Below are 23,760 nucleotides of genomic sequence, written 5' to 3' on the forward strand. Positions count from 1 at the left end.
AGGTCCACTGATGGCGTTGCACTACGTTAAGATCTTGTCCTGTCCTCTCCGTCTCTGTCTGAAGCCTGATTAAGCTCAGGTGTCTCATATCAGTTTGGAATTTGGACCTGATTCCCAGTGTCCTGTCCTGGATTTGTCTGCCTACCTATGGGCTTTTGGTGAAGAACGTGAGTCCTCTACTGTCTCCTACATCACCCAAACATAAATATTTCCTTCTTTACACATGAGCAGGTAAATGTGGAGCTCATCTTTTGTTTTGAGTTAAAGATCCAAACAGCTAAGAGCTGCTGCTGGTCCATCACGTCCTCATTACACAACCTCAAACTTGCTCCAGCTGAGGGGCTGCTCTGGGCTCTGGACCACTTTGGATCTGGACTAGAAGAACAGGAGCTTTAACCTTGACATAATGAGAACGTTAGTCCCCCTCATCCACATGCTGGAGACCTTCTAACATATTTGTGCTGTTGTTTAAACTGTTGAACTGGCTGTAATCACATTAAACTGCAAAAATGCCCCATAAGAAACTCCGGCAGGACCTCTGCTGAACCAAGGTCCTCAGCCCTAGAGTCAACCTGTTCTGGGTCTTGGGCCGTTGCTAGGGCCAATCAGTGTTAGCAAAAGTGTCATCGACTGCTCTCTTTAACAGCAGGTGGGGATGATGCCCTCCAATGCTGACTGAAACCACCATTTCACAGGAATCTGGGCGTTCACACTGACTTGAGTACAAAAAGTGAATGTCCTGTTCTTGTCTTGGTCCATGTGGGTGTCGCCAGCGTCCCAGTTATAAGTAAACTGGAACTCCAAAATCAAACTGGTCCAGTGGCAGCTTTATGCCTTGTCCTGTCCATTCGTGAGGATCTGCACAGTGGCTTATCAGCTAAATGACGAGTCATATTTCATTTTCTTTCTATAAAGAGTTTAACATGATTCGATGTTTTGATGGAAAAGAAAAGGCAGCAAGATGACAGCCCATGTTAGCGGTGAACAGGCTGCCCGTACATTGTCGCTGCCTTCGGTTGCTATAAATAACTCAAATTAGTGTGAGCTGAAACTTGTGCCAGACGCACAAGAAGCCACAGTGGACTCACTCTGACAGATGTCAGAATACGTGTGATTTGTGTTGTACTGATATTTATCTCCTAAACAAGGACTTCATTAAGCAGGATCCCCCAGTCCATGTGAACGTACTGAATAAATTCCAGTTTGTTTCCATGTGCTAACTGAGCATAGCAACACACCGAAAACATCACATTTAGCACAACGAAGAAGGAAACCTCAGGCTGTTTTGTGTGTTGGTGTGTGAAAGCTTCAATACTGAGGAGCTTATGGAAACCAATCTGTTTGTGTCCAAGATAAACCTGCCGAGGACTTTCAAAGATTACTTCAAGACCAAAAGAAGGTCCAGGTCTACAGGACAGCGTGACACACAGATGAGCCTGCTGATACGAAGCCGGTTAACTGGGTTACCAGTGTCTCTCCTTAGACCTCTACTTAGATCCCTACCTACCTCCTTATCTAGACCTCTACTTGGATCCCAACCTAGTTCTCTATCTTGACCTCTACTTGGATCCCTATCTAGTTCCCTATCTAGACCTCTACTTGGATCCCTACCTAGTTCTCTATCTAGACCCCTACTTGGATCCCTACCTAGTTCCCTATCTAGACCTTTACTTATAATACTAATTCCCTACCCAGACCTCTACTTAGATCCCTACCTAGTTCCCTATCTAGACCTCTACTTGGAGCCCTACCTAGTTCCCAGTCAGGACCTCTACTTGGATCCCTACCTAGTTCCCAATCAGGACCTCTACTTGGATCCCTACCTAGTTCCCAATCAGGACCTCTACTTGGATCCCTGCCTAGTTCCCAGTCAGGACCTCTACTTGGATCCCTGCCTAGTTCCCAGTCAGGACCTCTACTTGGATCCCTGCCTAGTTCCCTTGCTAGACAGCTACTCAGTCATGTGACTGCGCCGCTACTCAAATATCCGGAGGTGGGTTCCAAGTCTTTGTGGGCGTGGCTCGGCGGCTTTAGTTCTGGTCTGTTTCTGCACCTCCCAGACGGCCCCAGTTCTCCCACTAGATGTCCCAAACTCAGTCGGGTGTGAGGCTTCCACAACTCACCGGCTGCTAAGCAGAAGAAAAGTGAACCCCTGAAAGTTGACTGGGTTTATCTGACAGACGATGGGGCAGGCTGGTTCTTCAGAGTCCTGGTGAAGCTCCCTCCCAGCAGCTCTGCTCTGGCTGTTTGAGCAGCCTGATGATTGATGACTGAATGACTGAGCTTCTCTCTCAGGTTCCACCTCAACCACTTTCATTAAAATCATAGTTCCTCATCCAATCTGTCATCAAAGGGTCATGATGGGATGTGAACCAGACCACCAGAGCAGTTACAAACCACGGGTGAAATAAATAAGAAAGGACCAAGCTGTTTTTGGTTTAAGTCATGAGAGTGTTTGCATGCTAACGGGACCTTAGACATGGTGGCTATCAGCGGTTTTCAGTGAGATGTTGGAGATGTTGATGCTCGTTGAAAGGTGGACAAACGGACTGATCTGGACAGAAGGTAAAGGAGGCCGTGCAAATATTTGAGCACAGTCAGAGGTTTGTCTCTTATACCCGAATCACCTAAAATATCGACTGTTGCAGCAAAAGTGAGGACAAAAAATTCAGGACTGATTTTCACTCGTGATGGCTTCTAATTCCCAATCGGCTCAGTTTAGCAGCTCTTTTAACCACCCACTCCTGATGTGGTCCAACTGTCAGGGATTAGGCACACGCACGTACACGTGCAGGAACCAACAGTGTTTTTACAGTGTAATGGTGTAATTAACACATTAGTGGTGAGCACATACCTTTCACAAAAGGCTGGTATAAAGCTGTGGAAACACCTCGCGGGGCACAGATGATATATTGCCGGAGGTGGGAAAATGGTGGGAATAGTTCTCACTTTCAGTGTGAGATGGAGACACCTGAAGCGGTTACGTGTGAGAAGAATGTGGTGTGAATATCCACAGGTAGCGTAATGGGGGGGGGGGGCATAGACACCAGAAGAGCAACAACAATCAATTGTCATCTACTATAGAGCTCCAGGTTTTCTCTGTGGTTGAGCAAAGAGTAAGGTAGCAAACGTCGTATCAGCTAACATGGCAGGGCTGCTAGCACTAGCTGCTAGCACCGTCACCAACACCGACACCGTCACCGTCTGCTGCTCAGAGATGCGTCTGTATTTTAAGAAACACGGAATAACGAATGATGCAGTAATGATCCTGGTCGCGGGTGCCAATCAGGACAGACAGACAGACAGACAGACAGACAGACAGACAGACAGACAGACAGACAGACAGACAGACAGACGCGTCCGTCTGTAGGACAGGGGTTCCAAACACAGCAGCGGACGACAACTGACAGAAGAGCTTTCAGGAGAGCAGAGACCCTGTGGCGGAGGGAGGGGGGTTACCACGGTGATTATCTTTAAGACTTCCTATCAAGTCAACATCCTCACCTAAGTGATTTTCTCCCCCGCAAATCTGTGAGACCCAGCAGAACCCTTCAGAACGAGCCCCCTCCTGAAACTCCACGCTTTTCTGGAAACACTTTTGTTTCCTGGTTGAGAAACAGGATTAGCAGGATCCATCAGGCCACCGGCAACAGCCAGCACGGCACAAACAACCGTCGGCCGTGGCAACAATCTGCACCGTGAGACATCAGGAAGCCAAATGAATCCCAGTCAGACGTGTGTGAAGGAAACATTTGCATGTGATGAATATTTCCAACTCTTTCTGCTTTGTTTACCTATAAAAGCACCACTTCATTGCTTTGCTGCTTCCTGGTCTAAACCCTGGGGGGGGGGGGGGGGGGGGGTGCAGGGAGGCAGCACCATCAACACCAGCTACAGGAGGTAATTACAGGCTCAAGCATTTTATTACCAATTCCACTTTTTATTCCCTGTTCAGCAGTGGCAGGAACCAGAGGAATAACCAAAGTAGCACTACAAATAATGGTTGCCCCTCTGGGGATGCTGCAGCCAGGTGGCGGCGGGGGCAGGAGGGGGGGGGGGGGGGGGGGGGTATGGAGATATAGATTGGCTGTGTTGGCAGATCTGACTAACGGACATTATGGACTTCAATCTGCACAGGAAGTTACTTTTACTTCTGTGTGGGAACAAGAAGAAGAAGCAGAGCATAGAGGGGCGGGGCCTATGGGGCGGGGCATAATTGGCGTGGCCAGGCAGAAAAGGAGCACTCCACTGGATGGGTTTGAGTGAACTGGTGTCAATGGAAAGAGGGACAATTGGACAGACGGAGCTCTGTACATGCCACAGGACAGATGGACATACATCAGATTAATTAGAGGTTGTCGTGATCCCGTTTCAATTGCGATACCAAATAAATTGTCTTGCTGATATCGATCAGAGTTTGCTGGTACACAGGTGTAGTGCTGCACTTCAAATAGACCTCCATTAAAGTTAATAAAAGGGAAGCAGCTGTTTCAGTGCCGAGGGGCATTAAAGACATCCAGCTGTTCCTTGTTACAGCTTTATTCCACCACTGTGGAGCAGGTACCTGGAGGCTTTAGCCAGATCTCAACAGTCTCATCATTTCTGGTCACCGGCCAGACGAAACCAAAACGGCTCGGAAGGGCAGGTGATCTCGCAGTGCATTGTTCCTACTGGATACTAGCGGTGGAACAGCACAGCAGATGCCCCACTGGGGTCATTTTGCTGAAGACACGTTGTGAAAGCTTGTGGTCGTTAATGACAGCTCCTATGTCATTAACATATGCCAGAACACAGGGCAGCACAAATCCACCTTCAGATGACCACTGAGCCCACAATGCTGTGTGGTTTTCCACTCAGCTACGTTGCTATTTTGAGCCCAACACATAAACATCAGGCTTCTTTCACATTTAAAACAATTCCAAAGACATCGCAGCTGCTGAGTTGGGCCCCAGCTTAGACCCATTTGACGCAGCTGTTAAAGTTACTTTTTAAAGGAAGGTTCGTGTTCTTTTGTGCTAGCATAGCTTGACGAGGCTCTGCTGGCCTCCATATTTCCGGTGCTGAGCTGCACACCAAGTGTATCGGGGGGGTTTGCCCCACAGGCGGATCCATCCGATGCCATCAAAGTCCGCTTAGGGGGCAGCAGTGATAAATATTTATAGAAGCATGTATATTGTGCTCCTGTGGTATGGAATGGACATGGTAGAGTGGTGAGCCAGACAGAGGGGGACAGGGGGGGGACGGAGGGGACAGAGGGGACTGGAGAGGATGGAGAGGGACAGGAGAGGACAGAGGGGGATGGAGGGGACTGAAGAGGACAGAGGGGGACAGATGGGGATGGAGGGGACTGGAGAGGACAGAGGGGGGTGGAGGGGACTGGAGAGGATGGAGGGGGACAGATGGAAACAGAGGGGATAGAGAGGATGTAGGGGACTGGAGAGGACAGAGGGGGACAGAGAGGACGGAGGGGGACAGGAGAGGACAGAGGGGGATGGAGGGGACTGAAGAGGACAGAGGGGGACAGATGGGGATGGAGGGGACTGGAGAGGACAGAGGGGGGTGGAGGGGACTGGAGAGGATGGAGGGGGACAGAGAGGACGGAGGGGGACAGGAGAGGACAGAGGGGGATGGAGGGGACTGAAGAGGACAGAGGGGGACAGATGGGGATGGAGGGGACTGGAGAGGACAGAGGGGGGTGGAGGGGACTGGAGAGGATGGAGGGGGACAGATGGAAACAGAGGGGATAGAGAGGATGTAGGGGGACAGAGAGGATGAGGGGGACGGAGGAGACAGAGAGGATGCAGGGGGACACAAGGGTCAGAGGGGGACAGAGGGGACTGGAGAGGAGGGAGGGGGACAGATGGGGACGGAGGAGGACGGAGGGGACAGAGAGGATGGAGGGGGACAGAGGGGGCTTATTCTGGCACGTAATGCTTGTCCTTGTGAGGACCCTCCTCCAGACCCGCCTCCTGTGTCTCACAGGCTGCAGGTTAATGAGGTCTGAGCTCTAATTGAGCCTGTGAACATGCTCTTCTATTAACTCCTTTCACTCAACTCTGTCCTCACACAATGAGTTGGCATCTCAGAGAGATCCGTCAGCCCGGTAACGATCACTCTGACGGCTTTTCCCCGCCGCGCGGACACGCATACCCCATCGGCTGTCAGCTCCTGAAAAGGAAGTAGAATTGATGCTTTAACTATTGCCCAGGCAAATGAGATCCACCCCTGACGGGTCCTGAGAGAAGAACGGCAGGTGAAGCTGAGCCGAAGGCAGCCAGTAAGAGCACTTGTTGTTATTTCCTCACACGTGTCTCATTATTGCCGTCCACGTCTTTTGGAGCTCCGTTTTATTGAACGTCATTCGAGTCACAGTTTGCCTTTTGTCGGAGGAGTAAACCTGATTGATTACTCCCGCGGGTATTTCAGAGCAGCCAGTCAGCAGCTCCTGCTTTTTTATCCACATTAATAGAGCAGGAGAAGACAGACGGCTCACAAACCTTTTAGCATTCCACACTTACTCAGACGTGTCACCGACTCGGGTGATGCAGCAACATCAGTCAGGTGTTTCCCAGTAGGCAGAACCCAGGATGGACGGCAGGAAGCTCAACCGTCCAGACATTTATCAGCGTGTCCTCGTTGTTTTTGCACCTTAGTTTTCATGTTTAATATCCAAATTGAAGCTGCTGCTGGAGCTTCACCTCTACTGCGAGGCCTTGGTGAATTACAAAGAGTGAATTCACACAAACCTGGAGCAAAGTTGCATATTTGAGTTATTTATGGTGATTCCTCATGTAAATGCTAACTCTGGTGACCCAGGACTCAGTGGATTCAGTGAATTGTGAGCAGTCGCCTGATGTTCTGATGTCCTGGACCAGAACATTCTCAGCTCCAGAGGAGCAGAGCTGTGGAAACAGGTGATTCAGCTGAACAAGTGTCACTTAAAGCAGAACCGTCTTGTTATGTGAGGTTTCACACATTTACAAGCGTCCAGCCCTCACACAAACTACCGGTAGGTTTGCATCCTTAAGAAGACATTTTGTGAAACACTCCCACTTGTCCTGTCATAAGTCTCTGAAGAAGATCACAGAGGCTTTCAATCAAAGTAATGGCCAACTTCCAACCCAACCGCTCCTTAAATGGCTCTAATACAGCATTGGAATCTGAAGAACTGAGGTTGATCAGAAGAAAAGAGATACTTGTTGACAGGGTTGCAGCTCACATGTGCAGAACTGCTGGGCTCACTTTCAACATTCCCCTGGTGCCTGGTGTCCCCCGGGGTTCAGGGTCTAGCCTCCTCCTCCTCATCCTCTACATCCTACTGTTATGTCGAAAATGGAAAATCCAGTAACCAGTAACCAGCTCCACTATGACCACTATGAAGGCAGCTCAACTACGACACAACTTTAGCCTTGCTGTGGAGACCTCCAGCCTGTCCCATCACCTCAAATCTGCAGTCCTGAAGTTCTTAACAGCACATCAACCACATCACCACCATCGCATCGTCACAGCATTGTCCATGTTCCTCTTCAAAGCCCTCAGTAAAGGTCAGTATATCCAGAACTCTGCTGCCCACCTCCTCAGCACCTCCTGCTCCTGTGAACATGTTACTCCAAGGTTCTCCAATCCCCAACCTCCTGGTGGGGTTGTGAGCAGACCTAGATGGTGGCTCCAGACTTCGGTCCTAACTGGACGTCCCATATTGTTGCTATATGTGCACATTTCTGCGTGTTCACTGACTTGTGCTCTGCTGATCGGAGCTCTTCCATCTCTCTTCCTGCTCTTCGTTAACCACCTCGTTGGTTACATCTGTGTCGGCGCGTAGATGCAGCCTCACTCAGCCTTCAGCTCTTTAATGGCCTTTTCCTCACATCTGGTGTGCTTCCAAAGACTGGACGCTCTTTAAAGTCTGCTGGACGAGTCAAAGACTGGCAGGACACGGGAAGACAAACTCCACAGGTGCTCGATCAATATGGCCGACGTCAATATTCCCCACCTCACTGGCCTCGCACCACCTTGTGAGGGTGTGTGTGTGTGTGTGTGTGTGTGTGTTAAAGAGAGCCCAGCATGGACGGGGCAGCTGGTGGACTCACTGTTGTATCGATTGTGTTTTTCTGCTCATTTCTCACATCTGCAGCAGCTCTAATTGGATCTTCTCTAATGGTCCAACAAAGATGAAAAGAAACAGCTCCAAAATTCATGAAGTTTACCTCCCGTCTCTATAGCAACCACAGCCTCTACCGGCAGCCTGGTTGGGCTCTCAGTCTAGGAACCCTTTCTGAAGGAAACCGATGGCTTTTCAAAATAAAATATGAAAAAGACAAAAGGATGGAATGATTGAAACTATTTGACCGTCATGGTTTCGACCTGACAGGTCATCCGCTCCGTGACTCCCGACAGACGGGAGTTTGTTCACTGGAGGAGAAAATTAATGTTGCGTTGATTATCAGAGCAGCGCTGACGCCAACTGTTGCTGTTCATGTGAAATGTGGTATTTAAGTAGGTGATGCTCAGAGCTGTGGAGCAACATCAGGGTTGCAGGAAGTGGAAGCCTCCGTGGATGTTTTAACCTCTGTGAAGAAAGCAACTATCTTTTAAAGGAAGAGGAGAACTGAACTCTTTTATGTCACTTTCCTAAGCCAGGACAGGTGTCCAGCTGGACGAAACCCCTTTTGGTCCCAACTGAAACTCCTCCCAGGACAGCACAAAATCAAATCTGAGGAAGGTCCAGCAGATGCACGCAAAGACCTTCAGATTAGCTCTAAGGTTGAAGATCACAGTACAGCCAGAAGAGCAAAGCAAAGATCAAAGCCACTGCTGCGTCACACAAAAGATGGAGGCACAATTGAATGCAGATTGTTGTCCAGATCTTCAGCGTCCATAACAGCTGGTTTGATGCTGAAACTGATCATTAAAACCTTTTTATGATGACAGCAGCAACTTCCAGTGAGAGAAACCTGAGGATGATGTTTAATGTTTAATAAGTGCAGCTTTGGTCTGAGTGGAGAGAATCCGATTTCACACCAGCTGAATCAAATAGTAAGTCAGAGGAAATGAAAACACACACACAGACACACACACACTCATAGGCTAAAACCACTAAGTGAACGAGTCCCTTTTAAGACAGATAATAGGTTTATTTCTTATTTTTAACTAAACAAGAGCTCACATATGAAGGGACAGCTTGGGGTATCAGCGTTAGCAGCTAACAGATGGCAGCCTGATCGCAGTGTTCACTCTCTCAGATGATTCTTCATTACCTTTAAACAAGTGCGAGGCAAATGTCTTGCGGCCAGTGCTATGCTAATAAGACTTCCTGCTGAATCTGAGGCCTCCAGCAGCAACATATGGACAAAACAGACTCCTCACGTCATTGTGCCAAGATGAGGAAGCGCTTTGTGCCCTTTAGCCAAATCCCCTTTTCTTCTCTCTTCTCAGCTTCAACCCACATTTTTATCCCTTTTTCTCCACACAAAAAGGGTGTGTGTATATTTATATATATAAATATAAAGGTGGATGGAAGATGGATGGCTTAACCGACAGGCAAACAGACAGACACACACGCAGACAGACAGACAGACAGACAGACAGACAGACAGATAAGCAGACAGACAGATACGCAGGCAGACAGACAGATACGCAGGCAGACAGACAGATACGCTGACAGACTGACAGACAGATACGCAGACAGACAGACAGACACGCAGACAGACAGACACACACACACACAGACAGACAGACAGATACGCAGACAGACAGACAGACAGACAGATACGCAGACAGACAGACAGACAGACAGATACGCAGACAGACAGACAGACAGACAGACAGACAGACAGACACACACACACACACACACAGACAGACAGACAGATACGCAGACAGACAGACAGACAGACAGACAGACAGATACGCAGACAGACAGACAGACAGACAGACAGACACACACACACACACACACACACACAGACAGACAGACAGACAGACAGACAGACAGACAGACAGACAGACAGACAGACAGACAGATACGCAGACAGGCAGCTGAGGCATTTGGACAGAGGTGAAGGAGCCGCCTGAATGAAAGCGTTGGCGTCCTCGTCCTGCCGTCAGGACCCTGGCTGCCTGCAGTCATAACAACAGCCGTCTCTTCCGTGTAGACTTGTCAAGGTGTTCAGGTCTGAAATGTTCAGAAAGCGGCCGCCCAGGAAGGTGACTCATCACCTGTTACCCTGGTAACCAACAAAGACTGTGACAGAGCTGGTTTTTCCTCATTCATTTAGCTTCCATTTCCCTCTCATACTGACGTTATTGACCTGTGCAGATGTGAAGGTGTCCTTCAGGGTGGCTGGTGAAGGTTAGGCTGAGGCCTCTAAACCCCCCTCATGGTTCCAGCAGCACGTAAGGAGGTGAGCCGAGCTGCTCACAGCTTCACTTCCTTTAAACCTTTCAGCTCAGGGCCCCGCAGGAACGAAGGGCCGTGGTGAAGGCGAGGAGAAGGGTGTGTAATAACCACGTAGGAGTAACGTGGCAGCGACAGACCTTCCAGTAGCCTGGTCAGGTCTCACAAGCTGGAGCTTCTGTCCTTCCAGAGGGACAAAGAATGCACCTCCAGACAGCTGCTGACCCTGGAAACACTTTTATGTTTCCTCCTGCTGCTTCCTGTTGCCCCGAATCAGGCAGAAGTCATTTGATTTGCCCTCAGGTGTCCACCATCGATTCAGGCCAGGGTTTGTCTGCACAGCAGGAGGGGTGTGTGTCTATGTGTGTGCCTGAGAGTGTGTGTGTGTACCTGCATATGTGTGTGTGTGCCTGAGAGTGTGTGTGTGTACCTGTATATGTGTGTGTGTGCCTGAGAGTGTGTGTACCTGTATATGTGTGTGTGTGTCTGAGAGTGTGTGTACCTGTATATGTGTGTGTGTGCCTGAGAGTGTGTGTACCTGTATATGTGTGTGTTTGTGTGCCTGAGTGTGTGTGTGTGACACCAGAAACTGCCAATGATGATGATGATGATGATGATGAGATGATGGTAGTGATGATGATGATGATGATGATGTGATGATGACGATGATGAGATGATATGATGATGATGTGATGATGGTAGTGATGGTGGTGATGATGATGGTGATGATGATGGTGATGAGGATGATGATGGTGATGATTCTCATACTGGTTTTAACTAGCTGTGACCAGACAGACCAGTCTCTAAGGACATGAGAACACTGCACACCTCCACACTAGCTTTGATGTCTTTGAAGGAGAAACCTGAGAAGAATGAAGAGTCCGGAGCTCCATTTCCTGTGAAAATGTCACCATACAGAGAAAGCCAGAGCAGGAAGGAACGTTCATCCCTTCTGAGGGACCTTCCTGCGTGTGTTTGGGAGCTCCTCCAGCTACTGGAGTCAAACGCTGCTGCCTCCTCAGCAGGAAGGTCAAAGCCTCGGTTGACTCCCTCCTCTTCTACTGCGGGGGGGGGGGGGGGTGCAGGAGGCCGGCCTGAGCCTGTCACTGATACGTGACATCAAGGTGAACTCCCAGGAACACCGGGCCTATTAAAGGAGAAAAGAGCTGAGGGCCAGAATGGCGTTTCCTTTTTTAGCTGGCTGCCCTCCAGGGGTTCAGCTAACAGCAGGAAGACGGACGCAGGGGGAGGAGGACAGACAGCAGAGCTTCCAGTCCACAAACACAACATCAGGAAGGGGAAGCATCACAAGACAGAGATATTTGAGCTGCTCTCTTCTCAGCTAAATAAGGAACAGAGATGAAACCAAGCGTGGATGATGTATGAAACGTCTGTTACTGAGCACCACTAATAGACAGAATGTCCTGCAGAGGTGGACAGTAGGTCACCTCCTCTGATCAAGGCACTGCAATCAGACCCGTGCAGAACCCAGCAGATGTTTTCTTCAAATAACCTCTTACATAAATATTAACGTTCTCAAAACACCCAAGAACGGAGCCTTGAGGAACTCCACAGCTGGTTCACCTGCCCAGAGGTGTGATGACCTGAGTGGTAAAGCAGTGCTTTAAAAGCCCCGCCCACTTTTATTGTGACTGTACTGAAGGTTGTTCTAAGGTCAGATCTGAGACAGAAGTCTGAAGACTTTCACAGGATCAGCTGAAGACTATGAGGAGACCCCAGGAGGACTCAGACCTGCTTTAAGGACCCCTGAGGAGATGACCATCAGCCACAGCTTCTCATGGCAGGAGTGTTAATAATGCGCCCCCTGGATCTTCTGCCTGTCACCTGTGTAGATGCTACTCAGTCGGAGTGGTTGAAGACTGAGACGAGGACACGGTCAGCACAAGAGCGCTGAAAGAGGACACCTAGAAACTTGTGGAGGACAGAACCAAAGTGAAGAGGAGTGTGTACTGGCTCAGTTTTTGGGTTAAGGAGCTTTCAAAACTGTTTAGCCTGATGTGTCCGACTGAAGCTGGAAGGAGTTTAGGTTGATGCTTTCATGGAGTAGAGGTTCCAAATGTCTCCTCACTGGTCTCAAATGTCTCCTCACTGGTGTCACTCATACTCACTAGTCTGTTCCAGTACCTGCTCCGGTACCACCAGTACTGATGGTTCCGGACAAGGGACAGACGGCATCTGAGAGAGGAGTGTGTTTCCACCACAATGAGCTCATCATCAGAGAAGGAGACTGTTGAAACAATCACAAAGGTTCCATTTGAACAGGAGTGTGTAGAGTATTTTGAAATTTCTTGCATTCATCAAAGGAGCTAATTGGTTGTCATGTTGGTTTTTGCTTGAAGTTTGTTTTCACCAGTGAAACTTCCCATTAATTAAACATACGTCTTTGTCGTTTTCCTTGAAAACACACAAATGATGAATGGCTGAATCTGAAAGTGTGGAGCTGCTGGTGTGTGTAATATCACACTAAACAGAGTTTTGTATGGAAGCCTGTAGAGTCCATTAATTAGGCTGCCAGTTCCAATCCGTGTCCACCTTTTTCAATTAGGCTAATTGTAGCCTTCACAGGGAAAACTACTGCGACCCTCTGCTTGTTAAATTACATCTTTTCCTTTTAGATCCACTTTACTGTTCAACAGCCCTCCCAGTCTGTCAGTCGTCAATTACGACCATTTATATTTAGAGTTCATCAGAAACTGTCCATTATGTTGGAGTGCTGCTGGTGGGGGGCTAGCGCTGCTAACACACTTCTGCTAATGGCGCAGCACAGAACAGCTACAACCTGATGCTCCGCACCAGCCAACACGATGAGGAGCTACAATCGTATGGATGCTAAAGCTAAAAGCAAATATCAAGTCCTGTGTGAAAGCTCCCATTCAGAATTCATATGAATTCTGTCCAGCTGTTGCTGCTGCAGCTCGATCTGACAAATCTGAGAGATGAAACATGAAGATTGAAGAGAAGTGTCCATTTCCTCCCACAGTGGTCACAAGACCAAGTGCTCTAATTTTGTGAAGCTGTAGCTAGAGGAGGAAACATCAGACCTTCAGCTCCCTCCTGCCTCCATCATTTAGCCTCTATATTTAATTTAAAGAAGACATCCTTTATTTATTGCTCCCTTCTGGTGGTTCTTTGTTTTTCTGCAGATGTTCTCATCTTCTCTCCACCTGAAGCGGTTGATGCTCTTTTTCTCTGCAGGTTTGGAACATTCACTCCTGAAAGCATCAAGGCTGTGCTGATGATTGACCATGCTAGAAGCATTCAGAGCAGCACCTGTGGATCATCTGCTGGACAGCTCAGGGTGCTCAGAGACTCTCAGTGATGGACTTGTGAAAAACAACAGTTCAGCTTTTTTCTCGCTCTCAGCTGGTTTCAAGGATTCAAACACAGTCTCTTACCAACCACCAGAACACCAGGTTCAACTCAGTGTTGGTGATGATGCTGCTGCTGCTGCTGATGATGATGATGATGAGGAGGAGGAGGAGGAGGAGGAGGAGGAGGAGGAGGAGGAGGAGGAGGAGGAGGAGGAGGAGGATGATGATGAGGATGATGATGATGATGTGGAACCTAGAAGAACCTTTAGCTCCTATTTCAGAGGATTCCCCACTTTGGACCAGGAGCCTCGGCTCCCTCTGAAAGACGTCTTCCTCTTCTACCCCGTCCTCAACGGAGGACTCACAGCTGGACGAATGAGAACCTCCAATAATCTGTACTTTTTCTGATGTTTTCACCACGAAGCAGATGATTTAACATCCATCTGAGGGTCACCACCTGATGGTTTCAGATTGGATGTGCACACACCCACCCACACACACACACATACACACCCACACACATACACACACACACACACATACACACCCACACACACACACACACGCACACACACACATACACACGCACACACATACACACACACACACATACACACCCACGCACACACACTGCAGATGATGCTTTATCTGGGAATGAGGTCTTAAAGCTACATTATTGACATTTATAATCTCCGTTTTCATCCACCGGTCAATTGAAAATTAATTTTAACATTAATGTCAGGGAATTGGAATTTATGGCATATCAGCAGAAACTGGCTGCCACTGACAGATCGCTGTATAAATGGGTTGTTGCTGGGTTTCGCTCCCAGTTGGCGCTTCCATTCTGTCCATCGATTTTCCTGCTGGATTATTATTCCGTTTCTTCGGCGGGCTGGAATCTACCTTCCCCTCAGCAAGATCGTTTTAATTCATAAACCCGTCCAAATGAGTTATTGACTCTCATCACTGAGAGTCTTCGCTGCCACAGTCGATCCCCGGCGTTAGCATGTAGCTCTGGTCTCTGAGGCAACTCTGGAGCAGGAGGAAAAATGGAGACATCTGGAACATCCTGTCAGAAGGTTGCTCTGCTGTAGCTGCTGTGGATTCCAGGAGACCTTCCAGCTCTTCCTGGGATATTTTAAGGACTTCTTAGAGCAGATGGGATGAGACAGGCCACCATTGAGATAACGTCCTCCAAGTCATTAAGCTCTTCCAGTCAGAGGGACATGATCAGACCAGTGTCCTCATGTGTTCCAGGACAGATCCTGACCTCCAGCTCAGCAGCAGCTGACGGCACCAACATGTCTTAAAATAACCCTTCATATTAGCTGTCTTCACACGGGACACATCAGGCGTCCCCCAGCCGGGAGGGCGACAGCATGTAAAGCTAGTGCACCACAAAACACACACGCTCACCAGCTTCTGCTCAGCAAAGCTGTCAAATGATGGATTTTACAGGTTGGTTCAGCCTGACCTGGTGGGACCTTCTTTGAACTGGCAGCTGTGAGTGAGACGTGGATATTTAATGCTGTTTCACACATATTTGGCAGCAAAGTGCTGCTTGTAAAAGCTGCTTCCTTCACACAGGCTGTGCTGAAGCTAATGGCGTCATTTCAGCCAGTAGGTCCCACAGAAGAACACAGATCTGCGATCTGAGGAACACTGTCGGGAACACTGGGTCTGCTGGCTTCTCTGTTAACAGCAGCATTTTCCGAGAAGCAATTTTACACACGAGTTTGTTCACGTTCATTGTGTTGAAAATGTATCCTTGGTCAGCCGGACAGAAGCTAATGCTGGTCACGTTTCCAGTTAAAGTTCCCAACAAAGACTGGAGGGTCTTCAGTTAACAGGAGCGAAGCAACAACGTCTGGCCTCTTCCCCTGCTTCTGTAAGGGTGAAGTTCCAACATTTCCTTGGGAATCGTCAGAGAAAGAACAAGTGATGGGGAAGCGCTGCCATGCGAGAACATGCGCTCTGCTGCCCCGAGCATAAAGACTCACTGACGCATCACACGCTCGAGTTCCCTCAATGAAGGCTGACACAGGCAACGACGCCGTTCTGCGAAACTGCTCCACTTGGCTTCATCTGCTGGCTGGAGACACAAGCTCCCCCCTCTGAATCATGAAGATGAGGACCTCTCCACCAACACCAGCGGCCTAAACTCACCTGGCACAGCAGGCGACAAGGATATGACTGAGGCGGTTCCATGTGGGTCCAACAGGGTGGACATACGGAACCACAAAGAGTAGCACCCAGAGGCCAGGCTGAGATGGTCAGAGGTGGAACACTGAGGTGGACAGCACGTGTGAGCCGAGCTGTTTGCTCCTTTCCTTCAGCCGGTTGGATGATAGACGCTGTCGGGGCCTCATCATCCTGCACTCAGCCAACATGCTGGTCAAAGGTCAACACCTGTCCTGACCTTTGACCTGCTACTCCTGCACCCATAGAAAATGCCAGATTTCTGAATGAAAGGCTCTGCTCACTGCTCCGATCCCAGCGCTCCTGCTGCAGTGGGAGGATCAAAGCAGATCTCCCTTCAGTTCGATCCCAGATATGAAAGTTCATCAAAGAGGATAGAATGGATGCAAGCGGAGAGAAACTCTCCTGGAGACACGATCAGAGCGCAGGATTAGTTCCTGTTTCTTAGACGACCTCTGGTCTGCTGAATACCCCTGAGGACATCACAGGACCTGACCCGAGGTGACACAGGTCCGAATGAGCTTCTATCATGAGTTCTTACAGACGAGCAGCACAGAAACACTGATTTTTCAAACATGTGGTCTAAATTTACTACAAGTAGCGATGCTGACGCAGCGCGGCCACACCGCCGCCCTGGGTCATGTGACCCATCCCATTTAAGCTCTGTTGCTTCCTCTGCAGCATCTAAATATCCCAGAGACCAACACTGAGACGGGTTCACACCTCAACGCCACTGCTGCCAATTCAGTGGATATGATTGGGTCACAGGTGTCATGTGACTCACCGACGTTTCTCTTTCAACAGAAATCTGTCTGGTAACGAGCGTCTACGATCTTTTCTGAAGTTCGCTAATGTCTGAACGGCTGCTGTGATGATCTGCTGTTGAATCACTGCTCCATCGTGAACATCTCTGGAACCTCACAATATCAGCCTGGAAATGAGCTTTTTCTCTTTCCCACCTTCATCGACCCTGAACTTGACCCTTGACACCTGCTGCTCGTGTCTCCACTGTGGACGAGCCCTCAGGCGTGTGATGAGACCACAGTCACTGTGTGTCAGTGTGGGCCGTGGAAGGAGAACATGGGCGGACCAGAGCTTAGAAGGAGGAGAGTGTGGAAGGAGGTGGATGAGGTGGCTGCAGCATCTCTGCCTTCCTGTCCATGGTGGTGGACTCTCTAGACCCGGAGGAGGAGTGGTGTCTGCTAGGCTAACGCTACTCTTGTGCTAGGCCCGGCTGATCTAAGAACCGACCCAGGAGCAGGGACTTGGTTAAGTCCTGTAAAGGTTCCCATAAATAGCGCTTCAGAGGAGCTTCCAGCAGTGGAAACATCCCTAAAGTCGTCAAAATGGAATAATGGTTTCACATGTGGACAATTTCCACATTCCGTTTTTTATTACGACGGCGTTTTTAGGGTTAAAGTCCCTAATCTACATCGTTATGCTGCGGTCCAGTTTGAGGGGTGAGAGTCTCCTGGTTATGTCTGTTCTTCCTCACCTTCAAGAACAAAAGGAAAGGTCCTCGAACACACGTCCAGCAGGCGCCCATCCCCGCTCTGGCGCCGCCATAACCTCCATCAGCCCTCATCTCAGAGGGTGAAGCATCGTTTCACAGCCGCCTCCATTAAACCTGCGTAACGGAGTCGTGCTGGAGCTCTTCCTGAACGCCAGCAGACCCATCACAAGGGCCAGCATCAAACCCCCCTCAGCCTTTGCTGCAGGTTTCTTTGATCGTTTGTGCCAGTAACGATGGCGCCTGCTCCGAGTCAGAAGCTGCTACCTGTTTCACCCGCTCCCTGCTTTCGTTAGCACCCGTGAGCGTGAAGCAGCCTCGCCTGGCTGCATCTGAAACACTCCGTCACAACCCCAGCGACGGTGCTCAGTGTTACTAATTCAGCTGGTGTAATTACCACCAGTCACACAGACGATATTACAGACGTTATTACAGACGTTAATACAGAGGTTATAACAGAGGTTATTACAGAGGTCATTACAGAGACAACAGATAGACACCGTCAAATTAATGACAACATGAACAACAAACTTCCATAAAGTAGGATCATTGATATTATATTATATCAAAGGATGGGTGCACAAAAGGTGCACACACACACACACACACACACACACACACACTCATACTCACACACTGCACCTCTGAAGGACCCCTGTTTGACTGCCTACTGTCAGCAGAAGGTCAGAGGTCAGGATTCTGATGCTGGTCCAGTTCTGTGTGGGGTGCTGATCCTACCATGACGCTGGATCTGATGGCCTAGGGCCAGGATCTGGGTCTGGAGCCGAGGCTGTTGGGTGGAGACGTGCTGCTTCCCCTCTCCCTCTTCTGCCTCTTTGTCTCCACTCGAGTGGAAAAACACTTTTTTTCCCATCAGTCTCTGTGCGGCACCGTCTGTCGTCGGCAGCCTCAGACAGCTGGAGCTTTATTGGTTCTGGCAGGAGAACCCCTCACTGATCCACCCTGCAGCCCGTGTCTACAGCAGGAGCCCCACACTTCAAGACTAAAATCAATATTTTCAGATTCCTAAACCTTGCTGAGGAAGCCGTCCTGTCGTCATGTGACTGCGCACACACACCCAGCAGACCGCGGCCATGTTGGGATGTTCTCCTTCCACCTCCTGGGTCAGCCCTGCCTCCTCACTGGTCTCTGAGTGCCAGTCGAGGCTGCGCGGATCCTCTGAACCCATCCTTGACCTCCAGCCTCCCCCTCCCTCCATCACGGGGACCCTGGCTCGGCTTCGCCTCCACGCTTATTCACTCACAAATGCAGCTTCAAATTGCTTCTTTTGGAGGTGAGGAACCTCCCGGGTGTCCGTGACTCCACCGCTCTGAGGAGAAATTTTCTATTAAATCTTCTATACTCTCTATGGGCTTTCTGTCATTCCTCAACTCCTCGTCTGTCCTCATGTGGTGACGGCAGCAAATATATTCGGTGGCGTCCCGGCGAAGTGACCCTGAATGTGGCTCCATCCTTACGCAACTAATCCAATTTCCTGACCTCACCTGTCTGCGGCTCTGCTCGGGAAAACTGCAGGATATTTGAGTCGACTCTGAGGTCACGTGTCCCTGCGGCTCATCGCTCCGGCTTCACCTTAAACAAGGCAGCAACGTTCAGTTAGTGTGGTTACAGAGGACGCCGCCTAGCGCTGAGCAAAGCTCCGCCCCCTCCATTTGTCACTGATCGATCGTCAATGATCTGATGAACAATCTTCTACATACATTCCACAGCCCCATAAACACACACACACACACACACATGCACGCGCTCCTGAATTTTTCTGAAATGGCCGAGCGGTTCAGGATTTCAACTATTCACACGACAACAAAATGGAGACGAAGCAGGACCCATCCGTCCAGACCAACCTGTGTGGACACTCGAGCCAGAAGGTTCGCGACCAGGAACACTTTCACACACTGGACGCAGATGCCCAGAATCAAACCAGCAACCCATGTGGGACTGCCAGAGGACGAGACCTGTCTGACATGTCTACCCCAGTACAACCAGTCCATTCACCTGCTCCCATTGTCCAATGGTCCCAAATATCTGACGCTAAAAATGATGCATAAAATAATGCTAACGAACAAAACACTTAAAGCAAGACTACCAGCAAGACTGCAATTTCTAGCAATTATTGTAAACTTGTGTTAAATCTCATGATTGGCTGATTTAGACCTTTGACGTCAGCAGCAGATAAACCTGTTATAATGTGTGTGTGTGTGTGTGTGTGTGTGTGTGTGTGTGTGTGAGAGAGAGAGAGAGAGAGAGAGAGAGAGAGAGAGAGAGAGAGAGAGAGAGAGAGAGAGAGAGAGAGAGAGAATTTTTGCTGAGACCTGAGTGTGTGACCACAGCCATCCAATAATGTTATTTTGAATATTTCTAAGTCAAAAGTTAAAGTGGCGAGGACGACCTGACGCCAGATTTGGATGAAATAAATCCCAGTTTTGGAATTTCTCCTGCTCTCGTGCAGCTTCAGGAAAAGTTCAAAATGGGGCACAAAATTTTCCGTCCTGGTCAAATCAAATATTCCTCAAAGGATAATCTCCACTTCAGGAACACAGCAGCCATTTCATCTGCTTGTTTAGCTTCATAGCATATCATGTAGCATGTATAGCATAGCACGTGCGGACAATGACACGCGTGCACACTCACACGCGCGCACGCAGGCACACTCAGATTTACTAAAGAGCAACAGGTTTGGGCTCGCCCAGCAAGTCTGATCAGCCCTAATTTTCCCCTGCACGCGTGAAGGGAAAAGCTACACGAGCACGCGCACACACACACGGTCAAAGTTTGACTCGCACGTGAGAAGCAGATCAATGAAAGGAGGCTCACCGAATCTGAGCACGTGCGGCATGCTGAGACAGACTCCCGCCAAGTGTGAGAGCAGCAGCAGGATCCTGGAGAGGACTCCGGTCTTCCAGGTGATCTCCATGCTGCTCCAGGACGATCAGCAGCCTCTCGACCCACAACCCCACGATTGCCCCAAATCTCAGTTCTGTCTGCGAGCGGCGAAGAGCGGCTGCGGCGTCATCATCAGCTGTTCCTCCACACATCCATGTATCCCCGCAGCAACCAGAAGAGCGCAGAGCGGCGAGTGTGTGAGAGTCCAGGAGCTCACTGCGCCAAGCTGAAGCTGCTCCCCGACACAGCTGAGCAAGATGATGGAGGAGGAGGAGGAGGTGGCGGAGCTGGCCGCGCGTCCATGTTAGGCAGGACGCGGATCCATCTGCTGAGACACGAGAGGAGATCCATGAGAGGTCCAGCCTGTCCGCGCGCGCCTGTTTGTTTGTGTGTGTGTGTGTGTGTGTGTGTGTGTGCGTGCGTGTGCATGCGCGCCCGAGCTCCTCCTGCCGCACCGCCACTCACCAGGCTGACGTCGTGCACAAGGCAGAGAGCTCAGAGCGACGCGGACATGTTTCACAGAGCTGTTCCCCTGATCCCCCCTCACTCCCCCGGTAACCACCACGCTCGCCCCCGCCGTTACCCCCGTTCCACACAGACACACACACACACACACACACACACACACACACACACTTCGCCCTCTGACGCGTCCGCGGCGCGGATCAGCGGCCGCGTAAAAGCCAATCTGTGAATGCGGCGCGTTGATCTGATGGGAGTCACTCATGTGAGGTTCTCGGTGAGCAGAAGCTGTCAGAGGAGCCTCCGCATGATGGATGGCCTCTCCCTCAGCACCCTGCTCCACCGCGAAATTAGGACTTTTATTAACATTTTGGACTTTTTCCTGACTCTGAAGCGCTTGGATCCGATCACGCATCAGCTTCTGAAAATAAAAACTTCAAATATTTTGAAATGTCCTTCATGGTCTAAGAATATTAATTGAATAGACTGATGGGTTGTGGGATCTCAGGAGAGCTGATCCCATAAAGCCCCAAACACTGGTCTGCCTGCCCTCAGAACTGCCTCTCAGCTCGTTTTTAGCTCTACTCTTTGGACGGAACCTTTGTTACTCTGGTTCAAGCTGCTTCTTCACGTCACTGCGAACCTGGTTAAATCCTCAAAGTGTTCAACTCTCAGGTCACATCCACGAACGGGTCACGCACACGATCCCGCAGCTCAATGACAGCCGCGCGTAACGACCCGCATCGAAACATGTGTGGATTACTTTGGGTGTCCTCCACATGGATTTAGGAGAATCGATCCTCTGTGCGCGTGAAAACGATTCACGCGTTCAGGTAGAAAAGTTGATTCAAAGCCGATCGGCTGATCCATTTCAGTGCGCGACGGGTGTCCGCGGAGGCTCCGTCCACAGACGTGATCCGCGGATCGAGGTCGCCCAAAGACGCTGGAGGTCAGTCCGAGCTCTGACGAAGCTGTGACGCGCGCGTGAGAGAGCGCGCGCGCGGTTTCGGAGACGCACCTTTAAAAGCGGATTTCAGGCAGGAAAGTGATGAACTTCGGTTTGAGGAGGCGACGATGCCGAGACGCGTTTGTGGAAAGAAAAGGAACCAGAGATGCGCGTGTTTGGTGGATCCGTCTTACCCTGGTGGAGCCGGAACCGGCGGGACTCGACACAGCCGCGCAAACAACTTGGTTTGTTTCTCAGCACACGCGCGTCTCTCTGCTGCATCCGCGTCTGGTCGCGCCGCTCCGCGCTCCGGCCGTGAGGCAGACGCGCCGCCTGTCGGACGCACTGCTACACAACAGTGCGTGTGTGTGCGTGTGTGTGTGTGTGTGGACGGGGGAAGGGGGGGTAGCACCGTCCATCTTCCACCCTTCAGAAGCAGCTACAATGGAGGAGCAGAAGGTCCAACAGTGCGTATGTGCTCGTGACTGGATTTGAAGCGTGTTTGGTGGAACATCTAAAACCAAATCAAGGAACAAACACAAAACAATTATCCTTCAAACCAAATGAAAACTCCTTTCTAAATCAGATTTGGCTGAATCACAAGGTGCCTCATATAAAGTCTGATACGGCCACTTCCTGTCACTGTCGTGCCGCCATTTTGTGTCAGTGCACAGGTGATTCTGTCAGCTGTTGGATGGTTGTTGGACAGGTGTTGGAAGGTGTGCAGCATCATTTAGCACCAGCCACTGGTCAGGAGTCTGGAGCTGTCAGAACTTTAAGGTGCCTGTCATTGCGCCATGTTAATGGAGGCTCCACGGGTGGAACCTTCTCCTGGACATGTTCCGTCTGAAACAGGCAGCACAGTCAGAGCAGGAGGAGGAGCTGCTCCCCCCGGTGATGGAGGGCTGATCTGGAGCTGAAATGAAAGGCAGCTTTGATCGACCCACTCCCCTCCTGCCCCCCGCATCTGCACCATCAACACTTGGATTGTGAGGCTACAAATAAATAGTCAATGACGGTTCTGTGCTGCCGCCACTCCTGCAGAGACCAGAGAGGACGAAGCTGGACCATGAAGAGCTGTCAGCAACCGGCGGAACCACAGGCGCATTCACAGGCTTTATTTCTGTTTACCCTCTGGGGACGTTTCCATCTCTGACTTTAGGCAGCGTTTATTATTGAAGGAACAATCAAAGCAGACAGGAGCGGCGCCCCTTCTTTGATCTTTAGCGGGCAGTCAGAAGATCAAAGCAGCCAGCCCCTTTATCATTCCGACCTGCTTCCATGGAAACATGATCCTGAATATGAAGGCTTTTATTTAATAGTTTAGAAGTAGAAAATGGGGGAAGTCACTTCACGTGCACGAGAATCCAAATCTCATGCACGCGAAAAGTACAGGATAAGCAGGACTGAACGATCTGAAACATCTGGACTCTGTCATCGTCTCAGACTTTCTGCTGTTATAGAGACACACAAGGTTCCTGTGGACGTCCTCACGGGCTCACAGCACCTGTGTGTTACACACTCTGGTACAGACACTGGTACACAGTCTTACACACACTGGTACACACACACAAACACACACAATGATACATACACACACACACATGTGCACACATACACTAATACACTGATATACACACACACACACTCTCTCTCTCACATACATACACACACACACCCACTTCCGCACATACTCACACACACGCACACACCCCCAACCCTACACAAGCACACACACACTCCCACTTCCGCACATACTCACACACACACACACACCCCCAACCCTACACACGCACACACACGCACACACACTCCCACCCCCACCCCCTACACACACACCCCCACCCCCACCCCCTACACACACGCTCACCCCCACCCCCACCCCCCTCCTCATGCCATCAGACATGTTGCTGTGTTGTGTCCACGCTGGCTTGTGTGTGTTCAGACTAAATTCCAGTCAAGAGCTCTTGTTTCCTGTTTTCTGCCCATCTGGGCTTCACCCACATGGCAG

General features: G+C 50.0%; 1 protein-coding gene across 1 annotated transcript in view; it reads right to left on the bottom strand.

Moving 5' to 3' along the window:
• LOC101071348 (glutamate receptor ionotropic, kainate 2) overlaps positions 1–21,953 on the bottom strand; it is an 88,568-nt gene extending 66,615 nt beyond the window's left edge. The window contains 2 exon segments of the mRNA XM_029838511.1: positions 20,273–20,666; positions 21,822–21,953. Coding sequence (XP_029694371.1) covers positions 20,273–20,372 — 100 coding nt within the window. The 5' untranslated portion in view covers positions 20,373–20,666; positions 21,822–21,953.
• Positions 21,954–23,760: the final 1,807 nt, after the last annotated feature.

This window comes from Takifugu rubripes, chromosome 7 (assembly GCF_901000725.2).
Source record: "Takifugu rubripes chromosome 7, fTakRub1.2, whole genome shotgun sequence".
Taxonomy (NCBI): domain Eukaryota; kingdom Metazoa; phylum Chordata; class Actinopteri; order Tetraodontiformes; family Tetraodontidae; genus Takifugu; species Takifugu rubripes.